At 37.9% G+C, this 20,952-nt stretch overlaps 1 protein-coding gene across 1 annotated transcript; it reads right to left on the bottom strand.

Annotated features, from left to right (window-relative positions):
- Nucleotides 1-4,244: 4,244 nt before the first annotated feature.
- LOC118586320 (60S ribosomal protein L21-like) lies at nucleotides 4,245-4,603 on the bottom strand. Its single transcript, XM_036191453.1, has one exon. The coding sequence runs from the start codon at nucleotides 4,593-4,595 to the stop codon at nucleotides 4,245-4,247; it is 351 nt and encodes a 116-aa protein (XP_036047346.1). The 5' UTR covers nucleotides 4,596-4,603.
- Between the last annotated feature and the right edge of the window lie 16,349 nt (nucleotides 4,604-20,952).

Below are 20,952 nucleotides of genomic sequence, written 5' to 3'. Positions count from 1 at the left end.
ATGTTTGTCTTTCTGGGTCTGGGTTACTTCACTCAAAATGTTTTTTTTTTTTTCTAGTTCCATCCACTTACAATTTCATTGTTTTTTATGGTTGAGTAATACTTTATTGTTTAACAAATGAAAGACCTGTAAGAAGAACTTTAAATCTTGAAAGAAAGAAATTGAAGAAGATATCAGAAAATGGAAAGATCTCCTAAGCTCATGGACAGGTAGGATTAACATAGCAAAAATGGCTATCTTTCCAAAAGCAATCTCCAAATTCAGTGCATTCCCCATTAAAACCCCAATACAATTCTTCACAGACCTTGAAAGAACAATACTCAACTTCATGTGGAAAAACAAAACAAAAACAGGATAGCTAAAACAATTCTTTACAATAAAGGAAATCCTGGAGGCATCACCATCCCTGACTTTAAGCTCTACTATAAAGCTATAGTAATAAAAAGTTTGGTATTGGCATAAAAACAGACATATGGATTAATGGACTCAAATTGAAGATCCTGACGTTAATCCATACACCTATGAATACATGATTTTTGAAAAAGAAGCCAAAATTATACAATGGAAAAAAATCTTAAACAAATGATGCTGGCATAACTGGATGTCAACACTTAGAAGAATGTAAATAGATCCATGTCTATCACTCTGCACAAAACTCAAGTCCAAGTGAATCAAAGACCTCAGCATAAATCCACTTACATTGGACCCAATAGAAGAAAAAGTTGGCAGTAGCCTTGAGCACATTGGCACAGGAGACTACTTCATTAATATAACCCCAGTAGCACAGACACTGAGATCGACAATTAATAAATGGGACCTCCTGAAACTGAAAAGCTTCTGTAAGGCAAAGGATAGTCAATAAGACAAAATAATAGCCTACAGAATGGGAAAAAATCTTCACCAATGCCACATATGACAGAGGGCTCATCTCCAAAATATATAAAGAACTCAAAAAACTAGATATCAAAATACCAAGTAATCCAATATAAAAAATGGGGTACAGATCTAAACAGAGAATTGTGGTGATATTGTGTTACCCAAAATATTGTGCACCCTAATAAACTTATCTGGGATCAGAGAACAGAACAGAACATCCACTAGACATAGAGGCCAGAAAATGGTGGCATACACACCTTTAATCCTGACACTTGGGAGGCGGAGATCCATCAGTATCTCTGTGAGTTTAAAGCCACACTGGAAACATCCAGGCATGGTGACTCACACCTTTAATCCAGGAAGTGATGGCAGAAACCAGAAAGGTATACAAGGTGTGAGGAACAGGAACTAGGGCTGGTTAAGCTTTTAGCTGGTTAAGCTTTCAGGCTTTAAGCAGTAGTTCAGTCGAGATTCTTTCTGGATGAGGACTCAGAGGCTTCCAGTCTGAGGAAACAGGATCAGCTGAGGAACTGGCAAGGTGAGGTAGCTGTGGCTTGTTCTTCTTCTCTGATCTTCCAGCTTTAACCCAATACCTGGCTCCAGGTTTGATTTTATTAATAAGATCTTTTAAGATTCCTGCTACAGAGAATTCTCAACAAAAGACTCTCAACTGGTGGCAAGACACTTAAGGAATTGCTCAACAGTCTCAGTCATTAGGAAACTGCAAATCAAAATAACTCTGAGACACCATCCTAACCTGTCAGAATGGCTAAGATCAAAGTCACTGATGATAGCTTATGTTGGAGAGGATATGTAGCAAGGAGAACACTCCTCCACTGTTGGTGGGAGTGTAAACTTGTACAGCCACTTTGGAAATCAATATGGCAGTTTCTCTGAAAATTGTGAATCAATTTATTTCAAGAGCCAGCTGTACAAATCTTGGTCATATACCCAAAGGATGCTCAATTATACCATAAGAACACTTGCTCAACTATGTTCATAGCAGTATTATTAACTATAGTCAGAACCTGGAAACAACTGACAAATACTCTTATCTAAGTCATTTTCTACATGTAAGCAATTTTTAAGGTCCTGTTTGAAAAGCAGAATTATTAGTTGTGTAGTATATGAATCTGAACTCTACAAAATACTATCAAGTTTTTCAAAAAGAAGTCCAAGATGGCAAACTCATCAGGGACACATCACATGTGCTCTGACACATACCCTGAGTAATTTTATGCCTCAATTTTTGACATGTTACTACATGTGAATGCTTATAAATAAATAAATAAATAAATAAATAAATAAATAAATAAATAAATAATACTCATTACTTCTTTACTCTGTAGTTTGAGCTATACATCATTTTTGCAGATTTAAGAACTTTTATGAGTGCCTACTATGAGTTGAGATTGGCTGACTGTGCTGTGGACTGAATATGGTAAAATGTGACTTCAAACATAGGCTCTCATGACATTTAAATTCTACTAGAAGATGAGACACAATAGATAAGTGAAATGTGTAATAAACATGGAGAAAAAGTTCCCCTGGGAAGACTGAGATGAATATCTTGGAGTCCAGAGCTGGTTCATATTTTAAAGAGAGTGAGGGTCAACTTCTCATAATTCTACACAGGACACTGCTAGAAGAAGAAGGGTCTGAGATGTCTGAGGAACAGCTAAGATGCTATGTGCCAGAAGGAAATGAATGAAAGAGTAATAGACAAGGATGAGATGGACTTGTGGGCCAGGTCATCAAATACCTAGTGGGCCATGCTAAGAATATCTGGAAGGTCATGTTAAAAGTACCTGGTAGGCTGTGCTAAGAATAACTGGAAGGCCATGCTAAGAACACCTGGCAGGTCATGCTAAGAACATCTGGTAGGTCATGTTAAGACTACCTGATGGGCTATGTTAAGAGTATCCATTAGCTAGGCGAAATGTGAATCTATGGAAGTGAGCAAGAACTGACATGGTCTGAGGCTGGTGGAACATGAAGACCATTTAAATTTTTTGAGAAATAGAGAAGACTACTATGCTTGTATTGTCTTTCAAAGACCTTTGTGCTAAAAGATTTGTCTTTAGCCTATGAACTACTTTGGTGTGTGTGTGAGAAAGAGATGGGGGGCAGGGAGAGAAAGAAGTAGAGCCTAGTAGAGTTCTAATGGTGACTGGGAGCATGATCTTGAATTGACATTGTAGAACCAAAGATCCTTTTGCTTCTCTTTGCATCCTGGACATGAGATGAACAGTCTTGCCACATACCATGACGGACTGCTTCCCACAGTGTAAAAGTGTCACCGGATGTCTTCAAAACTATGAATCAAAACAAATAGTCCTTTTCTCTTCATAAGATGATTATTTGTTGCAGTCACAGAAAGCTAACCAAAACAAAGGCAGTGACAGTTTGGCAAGGGTGATAATGGTGGAGTTGATAAAAATAGGGGAGAACATGTACTTTTAACACAGCTATTGCTGTTATACACTTGAACACAGAATATCCCTTCATTGGAGTATTCTTTAACATCTTTCAGTAATACAAACCTTTCTATAACTATAATCTATATCTTTTGTATCTGTTGTCATTAGTGCCCTTTTATCTCTGTCTTATTCTTACTCCATTTTCTTTATTCCTTTTTCTGCTTGTATACTTAGATACTTGGATGTGGATATGCTACATTATAGCAATCAACCTTTCTTTATGTATTCTTCGGACATATATTTATATACATGTCTGTATTTTTTAAATTACTATGGTAGTTTGAATGTAATTGGCCCCTATAAGCTCACAGGGAGTGGTACTATTAGGAGGCATAGCCTTGTTGGAGAAAGTGTGTCATTGTTGGGGGTGGGCTTTGGGGTTTCCTATGCTCAAGATATTGCTAGTATCTGAGACCATTTCCTGTTGTCTGCAAGATGTAGGACTTTCAGTATTTCTCCGGTACCATGTCTGCCTGCACACCTCTGTACTTCCCCCCATGATAATAATGGATTGAGCCTCTGAACTGAAAAAGAGCCACCACAGTTAAATGTTTTCCTGTATGAGAGATGCTGTGGTCATGGCGTCTCCTCACAGCAATAGAAAACCCAACTAAAACACTTACTATATTAACAAAAGATCCCCAAGTAAAGTAGTGGTACTTTTGGCTGATTCTTGTTCTGAAAAAGAGTTTAATTAATGACAAGCAGATTATTGCCCCTTATAGGATGCTTTCATGAATAGGTGAAAATACAATATATTTGTGATATTTTGAAATACGTAGGAAGCATTTGTTGACTTCTTGAAACATACTTTACCTTGATTTCATATGTTTCTATTTGCTTTTTTTAAAAAAAATACAGTCCAGGTCTTTTATTTCTTTTTGTACATTAGGCCATGAATTCATATGGAAAGGGCTCCAGCAGCTCAGGCTCCTTCCCGTTAGTCCTCACAAAGTGTGCTTCTCTGTGTGGGGCGGGCTGGCGCTTCAGCTGAACCCAGGTGCCCTTCTCCTTGGCTTCCTTTTTCTTTTGGTCGTTCTCCTTCATGCACTTCAGGAAGCTGTCTAGGCTCTTAGAGTGCTTGATGTGCTCAATACGCACGTTAATTCGCTTGGCGAGAATCTTGCCCTTAACTTGCTTGTTTACAATCATGCCCACAGCATGCTGGGTGGCATTGTAGACTCTTCCGGTTTTGCCATGGTAACACTTATGAGGCATTCCTTTTTGAACAGTGCCCATTCCCTAGTCAAGAGACAAAGTATTATTCCAGCAATTCCTCTTTCCAAATCCTTTTAAGTAACCAAGGCTCCCTTAATGACAACACCATTCTTAAGGAGATTAAAAATAAAAAGCAAAATTTCAGAAAAGTACTTTGCAATTATGAGGGACAGCTTGACTGCCATGGCTAGGTCTGTCACCAAGGTGACAGGAGGAATACATGGCAACTATGGTCACTTTGTGTACAACTTTTAAACACCTTAGGATAGAATGCTAGACAGTTGGGTGGGCATTAGCAAGTATAGTTTCTCTTATGAAGTGGCAATATATAAGAAAATTAAGATAAGATTGAAGAAAAAAGAGTCAGTGGCATTTGGCTTGGGTCTTCTCACCTGACAGCAATCAGAAAGAGAAGACTTTTTCAACAGTCTGGCTGTAATGTCACTCCTAGAAACTAGCCCATTGTGTTTGCAACAGGGGCATATGTATAAGGGGTAGATTTGCATGAAACAAGAAGGCAGAGCTTCACAGCATGGAAACTACTTGAGAAACAGACTCAGAAGCTTAGGTACAGTAGTTTAAATGAAAGTAGGTTGGCAGAGTGCTGCACACCCAGAATCCCAGCACTTGAAGCAGAAGGCACTCAAGTTTGAGGCCAACCTAGACAACATAGGGAGACCTTGTCTCAAAAGTAAAACAAACCAGATCTGTAGGCTGTAATCTCAAATACTTAGGATCCTCAGAGGCAGAAGTGTAACACAAATTGTTAAATGGTCTTATTAATAAGACAAACAAACAACAAATAAACCTGGAGCCAGATAGTAGAGTGAAAGCTAAAAGATCAGAGAAACAGAACAAGGCGGCTAACCTAGCCTTGCCAACTCCTCAGCCAATCCTGTTTCCATGAATCCTCAGATTGAAAGCCTTGAGTCCCCATCCCTGAGGGTCTCAGTTGAACAGCTGCTTAGTTCCTGTCTCCTCATGCATTATATACCATTTTCCACCCAGCCATGTCACTTCCTGGGATTAAAGGCGTGTGTGCTTTCCAAGCAAAGGCATGAGATTTCAATTCTGGTATTAAAGGCATGTGCCACCATTGCCTGACTGTGTTCCCAGTGTGGCCTTGAACTCACAGAGATCCATCTCTGTGATAGAATTAAGGGTGAGTACCACCACTATCTGACCTCTGTGTCTAATCTAGTGGCTGACTCTGTCCTCTGATCCCCAAATAAGTTTATTGGGGTACATGATATATCCCCATACAGAAGGATCATAAATTCAAAACCAGCTTGGTCTAAAGTGAGTTTAAGGCCCCATTGGGCAAAATAGTGATGTTCTGTCTCATATAAAATAAAATATGAAATAAAATAAAATAAAAAAGTGATGGAGCCCTTGCTTAGGATGTGTGAGACCCTAGGTTCTATCCCTAGAATTAAAACAAACAAACAAAACAAACAAAGGCAGGGGATACAGCTAGTGTTTTCAATTACTTCAGCTCTTAATTGCCCTTTCCAAGAAGACCTTTGCAGAATTCCTGGGCTCTTTTAGAGATTGTTGATAATTGCTCTGTTTCTACTGATCAACTCTTAGCTCTGAGAAAAATATTTTCTAAACAGAACAACAACAAAAAAATCTCACTTCCATAATTGAACTCACAGTTATGTTGAAGAGAACAACTCCAAATAACTTTAAAGCTATCTTGGGAATTTGTGTTAAACCAAATGGAAAAGCCACATAATGACTGAAGCAGCTTTTTAAATAGCCATGGGCTGAATATGCAAATGATATAGTTAATTATCTCAGGTAATTTAGTTTGTGTAGAATAGAAGCAAGCTTTTGCAAAGTTTTAGTGATTAAATAGAAGTTTTTAAATTATAATTTGGTAAACAACAACAACAACAAAAACAACCAAACCCCAAATCATGCACTTCCCAAGAAAACTCTTGACCTAGTTATAACTCTCATTCTGAAGGGAAAGGAAAGCAAAAACAATATGCAAAATTCATTAATATTAAATTTCTCATTGGAATGCATACTTAGGTCCATTTCTAAGAGCATGCATAATTAAATGCACAGCACACTTATTTTACATTCTGTGCCAATAATGTGCTTTCCACGAAAAGGGGAAGGCTGTTGTCAGGAAGGTGAGCTCCAATCTAGTGTCAGCATTTAGTTGTGATTGTTAGTTCAGTTAACTGGAAAATCTAGACAATGAGGAGCTGACTGAATCAAGTTGGCTTGTGAACATCTCTGTGAGGGATTGTCTTGATTACTCATGGGTAATTGATAATAGAAGACTTGCCCATCTTGGGTGGCACTGTTCTCTAGGCAGCGATCTTAGACTGTATAAGTGTAGAGAGCAAACTGAGCACAAGTAAGCGTGCATGAATTCATTTCTCTCCACCCTTGACTGTGGATGTTATGTGATCAGCTGTCTTAAGCTCCTACCACTGTGAGTATCTTGAAGTGATGGTATAGACTGGAATTGTTGACTAAAATAAATCCTTTATCCCTTAATTTGATTGTTGACAATGTATTTTATCACAACAACAGAAATGTGTACCTTTTCCTGGGAAAATATGAAGAAACATCTATTCTCCCCAGAGAAGGCCCTAATCACAGCCAAAGAAATGATTTCACTCAAGTATAGCTTGGTGAACCAATGGGTCTACTGGAAATACTTACAGGAACATGGGTGATTTTTGGATAGCTCTATCACTGAAAATCCCACCCTGGCATGAGTGACAATTTACAAAAGCTAGAGTTTTTTTCTTGATCTCCAACTTGCAGCTCAATTAAAAAGTCATATACATATATACACACACACATATACATATATCTCACCTTAGGTATGGCTTTGTGAACCTTGTATGTTTTATGAACTTCCTGAACCTTGCTAAATAGTGTGAGCTTCCTGAATCATATGAGTCCCTTTACAAGAAGAGAAGTTTCTATTCAGAGGAATTAGCTATACAGTAACATAAAATAAGACAAGATTTTGACTTCAAGAATAATTTATTGTTATTTTAGGAGGGAATTACTTTTAAACAATTATAAACCAATGGGCTTTGTGAGATAACACAGACACAAACATGACAAAAATCATGAAGCAAACTAGCTCAGACTAGGAGAGCATAGAAAACCAAAGACACCTGCAGAAGGAGACAATGTCAGTTGGGTTTTTTGTATTTACAATGGAAGAATTGGCTACCTAGCTTGCAGTACCATTAGACCAAGCACATAGTAGGTGGTTAATAAATGTGCATAGAATGTATCAAATTAAGATGGTTAATCACGTTTCCTGGTTATTATTCACAAGCAGTGCTGTCATCTAGACTTTGAGAACCATTTTGAAGCCATTGGTCAGTAAATGAAAGGCTTCAGATACCCTTGAGGCCCTCTGTCCCGTGGTGTTGCAACTGCACATCATATTTACTAGTTTGATATTACAGGCTTTTAGCTTTTATTTTCTTTAAAAGCTCTTTGAAATTGCTAGATAAATACATGATGGCAAGTACTCCACACCCAGTGAACAGAGCAGAACATTCATGGAAAAATCCTATCAAATGAGAATGAAATAATTTTCCACGTTCAACTTGCATTTCAGGTGGAATGTCTGGTAGAAAAGAAGATATAGTTAGTCAATTTAATGATTCAAATTATTGGGGAATGAAAGATGGTCAGGAGAACTTGTGTTAATTTGGAAAACAGGAACTAGCACTTTAAGAAGGATGGCTCCTTGTTCTCCTTTCCAAGACATTATATGTTACAAAGTGACTGTCAGGAGATATGGCCCCTGGCAGCCTATAGAAAGTCCTGTTACCCTTGGGGCTCCTCCCACCCTCTTGATTGTAGCTGTTTGTTGTAATAAAGTTTGTCATTTTAGTTCTTTTCTCCTTTAGGGGCTTTCCCTGCTGCCGCTCAATCTGTAACTTACTTTCACCATCTCAGCTGGCCTCAGATCTGTAACTGTTCCTTTGTGTCCAGGAGCAAGCAGAGGCTTTATGATCTCTACTCTGAAGGACCAGGAAGGTGGAAGCTCCTTCAGGGTCCCTGTTTTTTTGTAACTGTTACTTTCTGTCCAGACTCCTCAGGTTCTCTACCTTAGCTGTCTCTTGCTTGGCATTTCCATGTCCTCAGGTCCACAACCATTACTTTCTGTTTGAGGTGCTCAAGATCTCTGCTGCTTTCACTCCGAGAGGACCGGTAAGAAAACTGCTCCTTTCAGATCCCTGGCCTCAGCTCTGGCTGTCACACTCTGTCAGTGACTCCCTTGTCTGTCTGTCACCTCACTTTGGTTTTATCTTGCTTCCATGGCACATGATCATTGTCTGGCTCATGGAATGAGCTCATCATACTCCTAGAGGACCGGCTCTCACCCAACACACCGGTAACAATCCTAGTGTAGTCTTCAGGCAGAGGTTCTCTTAATTTGAAAGAATAATTTTTTATGTCAATGGTCCATTTCTAAAATCCAACAGAAGCTGAAGATTGAGTTTTGGAGCACATAGAGCTAGCTGGCCAGATATAGCTAGCTGTGTGACTGCAACACAGGGTGACATGAGTCAATACTTCTGGAGTTACTCAACATAGGGGTGGCTGTGGTGTATTAACAATAGAAAAAATATTTAGGCTGGGGAGCTGGCTTGGTGAGTCAGAGTACTTGGTCTGCATGCAGACTTGAGTTTGTATCCTCAGTATCTATCAAAATGGCAGGCGGGGCTTTGGCGTCTGTCACCCTAGTACTGAGGAGCAGAGACAGGTGGGTCCTGAGAGTTTGCTGTCCAGCCTAACCAGAGATCCCTTTTCAAGGAAATAAGATGGAGGGTGACAGAGGAAGACACTTCCTTGCTTGCTCTGGCTTCTGTATAGGTGTTCATTGGAGTACCTGCCTGTACACATATGTACGACAGAAACACATATACACACATACAGTATTGTAAAGAGAGGAGAGAAAGGGCACTCCCTATAGTTTTGGGACAGTATGACAATTAATTGAAGTTATATCTTTTTACAGTACTGTGGGGAATTGTCTATAATATTTAATTCATGCATAAAACTCTTCTTTGCAATGTATATAAATAACTTTTTAAAACACGTATTAAAGCAAAAGAACAATATTTCCCACACAACCACATTTGTGCTTTAATTATAATAACCTAGCTTTTCCAAAGGTTTATTTACATAAGTGCTTTCTTTATAAATGATAAATTGGAAAAATATATACATTTGCATAACCTTTTTAAATCAATGACTTCTGGCAAAATGAATAGAGGAGACCAAAGAAATGTGCCAAAAGTGGTTTGAAAATTTAGTTAGCCTGAGTACTGTTTGTAAAATTCACTTTAACTTTGATGCCTGATTACATTCTGACACTTTTTCAAATGTTTCAAGTTTCCATCTGGTGTGTTAAGTGTGGAGGGAAATCTGTGCTGGAAGAGTCTGGGGGCGCTGTAAAGTGCATTCTCTCACAGGTATCTTGAACTTGGCTTTTCAGGTGGACGTACTTGATAATGATTCATATCTGGTGAACTTGACCTCACATCTTTACTTTGCACAGAGGAGGACCGATTTTCCAGAGTAGTCCCTCATTCCAGGGCCCTTTCAGCGAGTTTTAATGAGAACAAAGGAAGCCCCTGCTCACGTGATGAGAATTCTTGTCCTCAGAGAAACTGCTTGTCTCTTTCCACACATGCTGTTTAGGGGAGCAGAAGAAGTTCACCAGTTGTCTTGATCTTTGTGGCAGAGGACACACAGATGAGGCTAAAGCCGTTTCTGCACTTGTCAGCTTCCTAATGACAAAGTGATGTTAAGAAGGCAGGACCTCCGGCCACTGTGGAGTCTTTCCACCACCGCCCTGTACTCCTAGCACTAAGAAAACCTTTTAATGAGTAGTTCAATTTAAAACCAACAAGCGGTTTTCAAACTCACTTTTATCGCTCAGATGTTAGAGTTTGCCCAATTCACTTAGTTATTTTTTTCCTTGAGTTTACCTTGTTAGCAGGGAACTAGGAACTGTCATCAAGGACACAAAGACCTTATTTTTGCTATCTAACTTCTGGATAATGTTTTATATATCCTACACCTTGAATATAAACATTTTTAAAATGAGGAGAGGTATGAAGAAAGATGTGGTCACTTTGCATGTTGACTCACTGAAGGCAATTAAAGAAAATTCTGTTTGTATTATATATTTTTCTCCTACCCTCCTGGGCCAAATCCTTCCTCTAGCTTATACACCATCTGTTTTCATTTGTTTGGTATTTGGCTACAATTGTTTCTCAGGGTATATTTTTGAATAATAATTAATAGAAGTAAATCAAGCCTTCCAGAGAAATAATTTTCATATGTGGGATAGCAAAACCAGATGAAATTGTGGCTGTAAACAGCAAGTTCATTTTATAGCAAGGAGTAGAGATTTTGCCTTGCAGCTCTAACCAAGGTCAACAGGACTCATGCGGGTAAATCTTGGCACAGGCCTCTAAAAAATGCAATCCCTTACAAATAACCTGGGAAACTGGAAACAGGTAAGAAAGTCAAGAAAACACAAGGGCATAAAGAGAAAACCTCAAAACCTATGCTTTGTAAAGCTAAAATAACATGTTGTATTAAATCATTCAGTTTTTTTGGCAGAATATTGGAGGTAAATTTATGTATTTCAGAATAATTGTGACTAATTCTTCTACCTGCTGCTCCTGGGTTTCTGTATTGGTAGTTTTTTTTTTTTTTTTTTTTTTTTTTTTCCTCATTAGCTCTGCTGACTTCAGCCTTTCCCTTTTGGGAAAGAACGATGAGGAGTTCAATTTTTCATTTTCAATATGGTCTAAAAAATCTCATATACTTGCTGATCTGAAATCAATGGATTCTTAGCCCCTTGAAGAAGTACTTAGCTCAATGAGAAGCAGCTTGTGGGAACACGAGAGGGAAACCAATTTATCATATTAATGTATATTTCAAGTTTAAATGCAAAACATGATGGACCATAGAGCCAGGACCCTTAGACAAAGGCCACACAGGCAAAGAAATACATTCTGTCAAGAATCCATTCAATAATTTGTAACAAGTATCTTAATTAGCACAGAAGATGACACAGAGAAGCTCATAATAATGCCATTAATACTTAGTTATGGCTGCAGAATTCAATGCTTACTTGAACTCATGTGATCTGTAATTTTTTATTATTTATGACAATAAAGAAATATAACTTGGTCAGAATGATGCATCTACTTACATTCCATTTAGAAGTTTGTGGCCTATGTCATGATGGTTTGTAGAAAGACTCAGAAGCCTGGTGACTGCCTGAGAACCATGTCCTCTTCAAATCTACCTCTGTGCCTTAGTCCACAGGGTTCCTGCTTCTTGGAAGCTGGGAGGGCTAGCACTCTGATAGGCCTTGAAAATTCCTACATGAGCTTTTAATGTGAGGCTGGAACAATCTGTTCCCTTGCCCATCCCCTCTTTTCTGTCATTTTCTGATTTCATGAGTTTATATAAATATAAAGATTTAAAATTCCATTTATGCTGCAAGTATTTTATGAGGATGGATTCCCAGGTCCCAGTCTTCCTTATCCACCCCATCTGAGAGCCCTGTGATTTCATCATCTCCCTCAAATTCCTCAAGTCCTGTTGTTTGTTTCTTATTTACTCTGTGACTTTTCAGAGATTTACCTTCATGGCTGTCACCTGAAACTGAACCTCCACACAATAATATTTGAATGCTTAACCTCCAGCATCTTCCTTAATGAAAACATGGTTTTCAGACACACCTGGTCATTCATCTTGAAGCTTTCTTCTTGACATACAAGCATTTTCTTCTTGAAGCTTTCAATTCCTTGACATACAAGCATTTTCCATGATTAAGGGCTTGTTTAGGACTTTCCTCCCTTTTCTAAAAACTTGGTTCCTCATTTCAAGGGTCCTCTAGTCAACAGTCTCAACTCTGTCTTTTCATGTTTGTCCTCTTTCCAAATTTATAGTAGCCAAACTGCGTTGTACCTCTCTAAACTAGTGCATAACCAAAAACAGTGACACTGTTCAAGACTTGTTTCTCCCTCGGCTATCATCTCAGTCCTTCCATTGGCACAGGGAACTCCTCTCTCACTAAGCTCTCCTGAAACCCCAGTCCCTGCTGTGTGACTTACTAAGAGAGCAGGACAGAACTGAGCAGAAGCTATAGATTCATTCTCCCTCCTCCTAAATCCGGGTCTCCCTGTAGAGCCGCCTTTCCTATATCTGAGGAAATGAGAAGACTCCCTACCTTGTGCTTAAAGTCTGTCTCTTTGATGTTTCCTCCAGTGTTAATTCACCAATCCAATCTTCCTTTTGATCCTTTGTCCTCTTTCTCTATATTTGCTCTTTTTCATTAGCATTAAAAACATTCTGATGAAGAGACAAAATACACATCTGTATATTATCACAGTCTTCTATGCCGTCATTTTGTAACAGCCTAACATGTATTTGCAGTTAATTCTTATGAGGCCAGTAAAATTTCAGCTTGGCAAAGTTAAGAATTTTTCCAGTATCTCACTCCTGCAATAGGAAAAGGGCCCATTTCAAGGCTTCAGATTCACTCCATTGTGATTCCATAATTATCTTTTCATATATAAATTTGAAAATGAAAATAGATATCTTCTCTTCCTTGTATCTCTCACAATTCTTTGGACACGATCTTATCAGTAGTAAGTATTCTATATATTTTCCAATATATAGTGTGTAATGGTAACACTTCTTTTTGCCAACAACCTTTATTTTGCTACAATTCTAAACAGGATAATTAGATATTACATTGTTAAAGTAATATGAGTAAGTAATATTCATGTGATTATATGTCTTGGTTTAAAAATACATTTTTTCATCTAATTTAAATCACTTACAACTCTACACTATCCATTTGGAAGAAACGAATAGAGTAACACCTACAGAAAAGATTAAAGACTTTAAATCATGTGGAAATCATTGAGCAAAACCTCTTATTCACTGAACCACCTCCACAGATTCTTTTTATTTATATTAGGGTGCAGATTACAGCAAGATAATTTAATCAGATTTATCCCATGAACCCCCTAGACGTGTTTTAACACCAAGGGTGGTGGTTTGATTGAGAATTGTTCTTCATCCTCTCATTTATTTGAATACTTGGTCCTCAGTTGGTAGCACTACTGGGTAATTGTGGCACCTTTAGGAGGTGGAGCCTTGATGGAGAAGTTATGTCAAAGGAGGGTGGACTTATAGATGCTCCAACTTCCTGTTCTTTCTCTGGGATTCTGATTTGTGGATGAAAATGTGATCAACCAGTTTCCTGCTTCTTCTACCATACTTTTCCTCAACTATTGCCATAACTTCCCTTCTTTGGTGGATTTTATTCCCTTATAATGGTAAGCCAAAATAAATCCTTTCTTCATAAATTGCTTTTGATCATGATATTTTATCATAACAGGAGTATTGTGAATCAAGTATTAACAATCTTCTGGTAAAAATTGGCCCAAGAATATTCTAGAGGGTTTTGAGGTGTGCTTATTGCCATAAGATAATGGAAAGAGAAAGACACATATACTGCAGCACAAGTATAGTTGGACTTTAGAACCAGTGACGTCTGACTCAATTTATTCATTTCCCAATGTGACATACAGTAAGACCCAAGTGATATTGGAAAATCCACCCATAAGACCTATGTTGTGAAGCATTAAGAATAGGACTCTGCATTTCTGTCCTATTAATGGTATGTGATTAGAGTCCCCTTGCTCATTTCTTGGCAGTTATACCATTTTCTCCAATTGCACTAGCAAGATCATTTGCATTGCTAAACATTATGTATCATTAGCTCATGAGATGTATTAATAAGGAATCATTAATGTAGGTGAACATTAGGAACACATTCCCATCTGAGGCGCTGTTTTCTGAGATTAACATTTTTCTGTGGCAGAATGGGGAGAAGTGTTATGCTTTTATATGTCACTTGTCCCCTTAGAATTAAAATCAGCAGAATTTAGCAATATGACATCCTAGAACTACTCACTTGAGAGATTAAGTCATCAACAAAGAATGACACTCTTAAAGTGAATTTCTGCCTGACTTTTGCCTGGAAGACCATGACTGTATGATGTCTGCTTTGTTCCCAGACTCTTCTTTCCCCCATCGAATGACTATAAGAATTTGTCAATGACCTTTGTTCATTTACTAAGCAGAAGTCTACTTGGAGACTCCTTGATACTCTTATTCTTTCACCCCATTATAATTCAGTGCATTCCATTTGTTAAGGAGTGTTGGATGCATCATAGTGAGTGTGCATAGTGTCAAGAAAAGGGATTTGATTTGGAAGAGTAAGTAAAAATTAGACACAAACTTTCAAATTGGTAAAGTTTGGTATAGAATTGTGTCAAAACATTTTTATTTGCATTTTCCAAGTGATATACTTTCATCTATCTTAGACATTTATTTAACCCCAGCACTACCAATGGTTTTTAATGTTATCTAAGTTACTCTACTATTTGTTGTTGCAAGAGGAATATGGTCTGAGTTGGTGTATAAAAGACTTTGTGTGTTAATTTCCTCATAGCTGTTGTCAAATGATTTATAAAATTGTAGAGTAAAGGTTGATGAAAAGGATAAGGACTAACAATAGAAACATTCTCTAGATCCCCAAGGGCTGAGTAGTCACCGTTTCACTTATGCAGTCAACATCACTCTGTGTAATCTTGGGCTGATACTTCCTGGCTTTTAAAAGAACTCAATTATTATAAAACAAACTTTGACAAAGGCCCAGAGAAATAGATGAGCATGTCACAGCTCTTGGTAATGAGCCAAACACCTGAATTCTATCCTTTGGACCCCCATGGTAGAGGAAGAAAATCAGTATCTACAGGTTTCTTCTTACCTCCGCTCATACATGTGAATATGTATGTCCACATACATGTACATACACACACACAAAATAAATTTAAAATCTCAATTATTGCTATTTTAATAGTAAGATGTAGGCCAGAGTTTAAATATAATTAGTATTGCATTATCATTTCTTTGAGTCTTTGCTATATAAATCCATGAGAGTAAACTTTTACTTTACAGCTATGATTTTACTAAAATATATTCCAAACAAAGCCTTGTTTCTTTCTATTTTTAAACTAGAGTTAATTTCCTTGCTGTGTCAACTGAAAAACATAGTAAATCATGCTTGGCTGGAAAGTAAGTGAAAGGCTTAGCTGTGTTATGATACTGTGTGGCAGGGAAGGCTTTTGTTATCTGCCCTGGGCATTAGCCAACCAAATTCTTTTGTATTTAAAGAGAACACTGAATTATTAGGCTCAATAAACATAATGCAGCATCTGATATTTTGGCAATGATTAAGACATTGTTTTTAACTGGCTGTTGATGAAATTCAAGAGACTTCCAACACACACACACACACACACACACACACACACACACACACACACACACACACACACACGGGAGAGAGAGAAAGAGAGAGAGCAGTACATTTTAGAAAATAACATGTAAAAGAAGCTGATTCTATCTTACAAATGCAAGAAAATAATTTTTGAAAGAAAGCAAAAGTGTAGATTTTCATACAGGTGTAAAAATGAAAGAACATTAAAAGTTTATTTAATTCACTGATGAGGAAACTGGTGACACATTACAAGTTATTTTTTGTTTTGTGTTTTTTTATTAGTATGAAATGTTCTATTTAATTTTAGAAGTGGAGTTTAAATGCAAATATCAGAGCACTTATTTTATATCCAGAATCATAAGGTTATATAATTCATTTCCTTGAATGGTACCCACATATAGGTCAGCAGAGGCAAACAGAAGCAGGACTGAAGAATTCTGAAAGTAGCCAGATCTTAGGGCAGATGCTGGATCTCAGGATTCAGTCTTCAGAGGCAGGCAAGCCATGAGTTCATTACCATCTGGGGCTTTGTAGTGGGATAATATCTCAAAACAAGGGAAAACAGAATTCTAAAAGCAGAAATATAATTCATTGCAATCCACACATGAAGTGGTCCCAAAGAAATGTCCTCTGAGACACAAGAACACTTGTGCATAGCCCAAAGTTCACTGTGAGTGCCCAGAGTCCTGCTCCTCATGTGAAGCATGGTTGTATTTTTCAGGTCCTTAAACTGTTGAGCCTCTCCTTGAGTCCCATCAGCTGTGAGACTGACTCATGGTTTTCCAGTGGAGGTCAAAGTTGAAGAAAGTTTAATCAAGCATGTCTCTTTCCTATAGATTCACCATTCCATACCATGGTTGGAGAAGCAAATCCTAAGGATATTGCCACCAGCAGTCAAGGATTTATCATGTAGATCATGCAGAAGCTTGATATTCAAGATAGGTAACCTCTGGATTATCCAGCAACCAATTCTGCCAGCTCAGGTTGTAACTGATACATCCCCAAACACTGAGGTTCTGTTCATCCACTGGGATGTTACCCATGCAAGTACTCAGGCCCTTGCCAGGAAGTGGTGTGTGTGTGTGTGTGGGGGGTACACCTGAGATAAAAAGCAAGGCCTCCAAGATCCCTTTTCTGGGGAATATATGAAAGGGAAGTCTGCATGTGGGCCAGGCTCCAGTTCCTCTAAGGCATGTCCTTTGTCTTGCCAACTTGGTTTAGAAAATACAAACTCAAAGTTGAATGTGTTATGAATTTACAGAACTACTACACTAAGCATTCCAGGGCCATTTTTTGCTAAATTTCACTGGAAGACAAAGCCTACAACAGGCCCACATTCCTAATTCAACAAGGGCAAAGTAAATTTAATAGCCAAAAGGGTAATTTTCACAGCATTGAAGGAAGAAGCTGTCCTTCACTAATTTCAAACTTTTTTTGGAGTTAATTCTTTTTTTTTAATGTCATAATGAATTTAATTTTACATATCAGCCATGGATTCTCCTGTCCTCCCTCCTCCTTCCCCCTCTCCCCAGTCCTTCCCCCATTCCCATCTCCTCCAAGGAAAGGTCTTCCCTGGGGATTCAGCTCAGCCTGGTAGATTCAGTTGAGGCAGGTCCAGTCCCCTCCTCCCTTCACCTAGGCTGAGCAAAGTGTCCCATTATAGGCCCGAGGTTCCAAACAGCCAGCTTATGCACTAAGGACAGGTCCCGGTCCTACTGGGGGCCTCCTAAATAGTTCAAGCTAATCAACTGTTTCACTTATCCAGAGGGCCTGATCCAGTTCCATGGGGGCTCCTCAGCTTTTGGTTAACAGTTCATGTGTTTCCAATAGTTTGGCTATTTATCTCCAGCTGTGGATCTCTGCATCCACTTCCATTAGTTATTGGATGAGAGTTCTAGCACGACAGTTAGGGTGTTTGGCCATCTGATCACCAGAGTAGGTCAGTTCGGGCTTTCTCTTGACCATTGCCAGTAGTCTATTGTAGAGGTATCTTCTGGGGACCTCTCTAGTACTTTGCTTCTTTCTATTCCCATGAGGTCTTCATTTATCATGGTCTGTTATTCCTTGTTCTCCCTCTTGTTCTTGATCCAGCTGGGATCTCTTGTGTAATTATGGAATGTTGAAATGAATGTATATATGGAGGCAAACAGCCTTTCCTGCTGGTCATTTTTTTTTCCAGAATATATTTCCATGCCAATATAAATTATTGTATAAAATAACTTCTGGGATTTGGATCAGGTGACCTGGAAGGGCCTACAATAGAAGTTGCAAACTTTTCCCTGAAGAATGCAGGTCCCCTTCTCTCTTCCAGACCTTGGGAGATGATGACCTATCTATCTTGTGTGGTGCTCATGCCTCTGCTATTTGAGCCCTCAGGGAACAATAGCAGCTCTTCTGAAGCTCCAAAGAGAAGTTCTGTTGGACTACCATCCTAACTGTCACCTATGAAAAAGGGGGTTGATGTGAGCAACTGTGCTGGTTACTCTTGCTGATGCTCCATCAGGGGTTGGTCTGTCTTAGTATCTTCAGAATAACTCATACAATTAAATAGCCAAGGAAGATTACTCTTAGACTACTTAAGGTAAAAACAACAGAGGCAGAATAAATGTGTACAAGATAATATGGTGCAATGTTTTGACTATAATATCTTTCTGATTTACAGATTCCAGCTTTTGCTGTTTTTTGAGATGTTTTGTAATGGCAAGTTATAAATAACTAAGAGATACCATACATATAGTAATGTAGTTGGAGTTTTCCTGCCTGGCCCACAGTCAGGACAAATCTCTCTTACCCGCCAGTCCCACAGTCGCTCAGACCCAAACAAGAAAGCACACAAAGACTTATATTGTTTAGAAACTGTTTGGCTGTGACAGGCTTCTTGTTATCTACTTCTTCTGTCTTAAATTAACCCATTTCTGCTTATCTATACTTTGCCACATGGCTTGTGGCTTACCAGTGTCTTTACATGTTGCTTCTCATGGCGGCGGCTGGCGGTGTCTCCCCCAGCCTTCTACTTCCCAGAATTCTCTACTCTCTTGTCCCGCCTATACTTCCTGCCTGGCCACTGGCCAATCAGAACTTTATTTACATAGAGCGATATCCACAGCATAGTAAAGTTGAAAATCTGTACTTGCCAATAAACAAGTAAATAAATTGTGTTAGGTAGAGAGTCAATTGATTTCTAAATATGGAAATGGTGTCAAGTTATTTCTAAATTTTATTTTATCATGCATTTATTTCATATATGTCTCTGGCTTTTAAAATTATGTCTTGAACCACCTATAACATGTTACCAATTACCTTATTTTGTTAAAGAGTTAAAATTTTGACTTTTTTTGGTTTGATTTTGGTGTAGTAGTCAGGAGGACTTTTCAGAATTGTTGTAGAACATCACAAAAGCATTCAAAGACACATTCTGAATAGGAATTTCAGTAAACTCAAGCTGTTTGGTCCAGTCTTCTAACAAGCACAATAAGATGCAAAAGATGAAAATGAGTGCTCTCACAAAAGAGCTCCTTTATGACCCCTTTCTCTTGTTCATCTTAAATGAATCTGCTCTAGCTTTTGGATGCAAACTAAATATTTGGTTAACAAGACATGCTTATTGAATGAAAACCATAATATAGTCAATATCGTGTTTAATAAAGTAACTTGTTCTTATATGTTTTATGTGAAGAAATAATACATTCAATTATTTCAAAACACTACAGTTCAATTCAAATCAACATGCTCCAGATTTCTCAGAGGGGTTTTAAATTAAAAATAACCTGTCATACAAGTTCAATATGTTTTGTGTATTCTCTGAATATAACTATATTATAATCACAAGGTAGTTTTCAGATTTGTGCATGTGCAGTAATACATTATCTACATTGTCCCACATGATGCTAGAAAGAAGTCTTATCTAGGTATAGGTATTTTTGATAGCTCATGCTTATCTAGCTGTTGTTAGTGTTAAATAGTCATTTACAAGGAAAAGAAAACATTTACCATGGGAAAGAATATTGACAGAGTGAAATTATCCATTTAGCTATTAAATATAGGGAGATAAGAGAACACATGCAGCCATCTAATTTGAGGAGATATTTCCACTCCACTGCAATTGTTTGGAAAGCATTTAGGCAGTGCTGATAGCAACAATTACCTTGACTAAATCTAAACAACAAACAAGCAGTTAAAAAGACCTATATTAGTAATTTTAAAAATGATTTTTCTCAGGATAGTTTCTTACTAATCAATTTTACTCTTTTGATTGACAAATAACATTAATGTATATTTATGAAGCACAATGTCAAGTTTTGGTTTATGTGTATGTTGGGGGAATGATCAACTCAGGATAATTAGCATATTTATTTTAGTAAACTTCATGATTTCTTTACAGCTAGCACTTTCAAGGTCTCCCTGTATAAGATACATGATGCATTATTTTTACATGTACTCACTTCACTGGGCCATAGAACAACAGAATTTCTTCTTGTTGTTTAACTGTAATATTTTAACTATCGACTCACATATTTCTAGTAAATCCTCATTTCCCAAATACTTCCTGGTTCCTAATAATCACTGTTTTACTCTCAAGTTCTCTACAAACTCAAATTCTTTTGGGCATGCTACTTAAAAGAGATCTGTTGTATTGTTTATTATACTTTCTGATTTTGTGTTCTTATGGTTTTTTTTTCATCTTTCTTTCTCTGTGTTTCTTATACTTTTTTGTTATTTTTTGTTTTTCCTATTTTATTTGTGGTGGTATTGTGTTCCCTAAAATATTGTGCACCCTAACAAATTTATCTGGGGTCAGAGAACAGAACAGCCACTAGATATAGAGCCAAAAATGGTGGCTAGAAAATGGGTCAGAGCAAGCCATAGCAGAAGCTAGGCTGTGGTGGTGCATGCCTTTAATCCCAGCACTTGGGAGGCAGAACCAGACAAATCTCTGTGAGTTCAAGGCCACATTGGAAGCAGCCAGGCATGGTGACACACACCTTTAATCCC

Source organism: Onychomys torridus, chromosome 6, assembly GCF_903995425.1.
Source record: "Onychomys torridus chromosome 6, mOncTor1.1, whole genome shotgun sequence".
Taxonomy (NCBI): domain Eukaryota; kingdom Metazoa; phylum Chordata; class Mammalia; order Rodentia; family Cricetidae; genus Onychomys; species Onychomys torridus.
The sequence above is the reverse complement of the archived record's forward strand: the minus strand, read 5'-3'. Positions and strand labels throughout refer to the sequence as shown.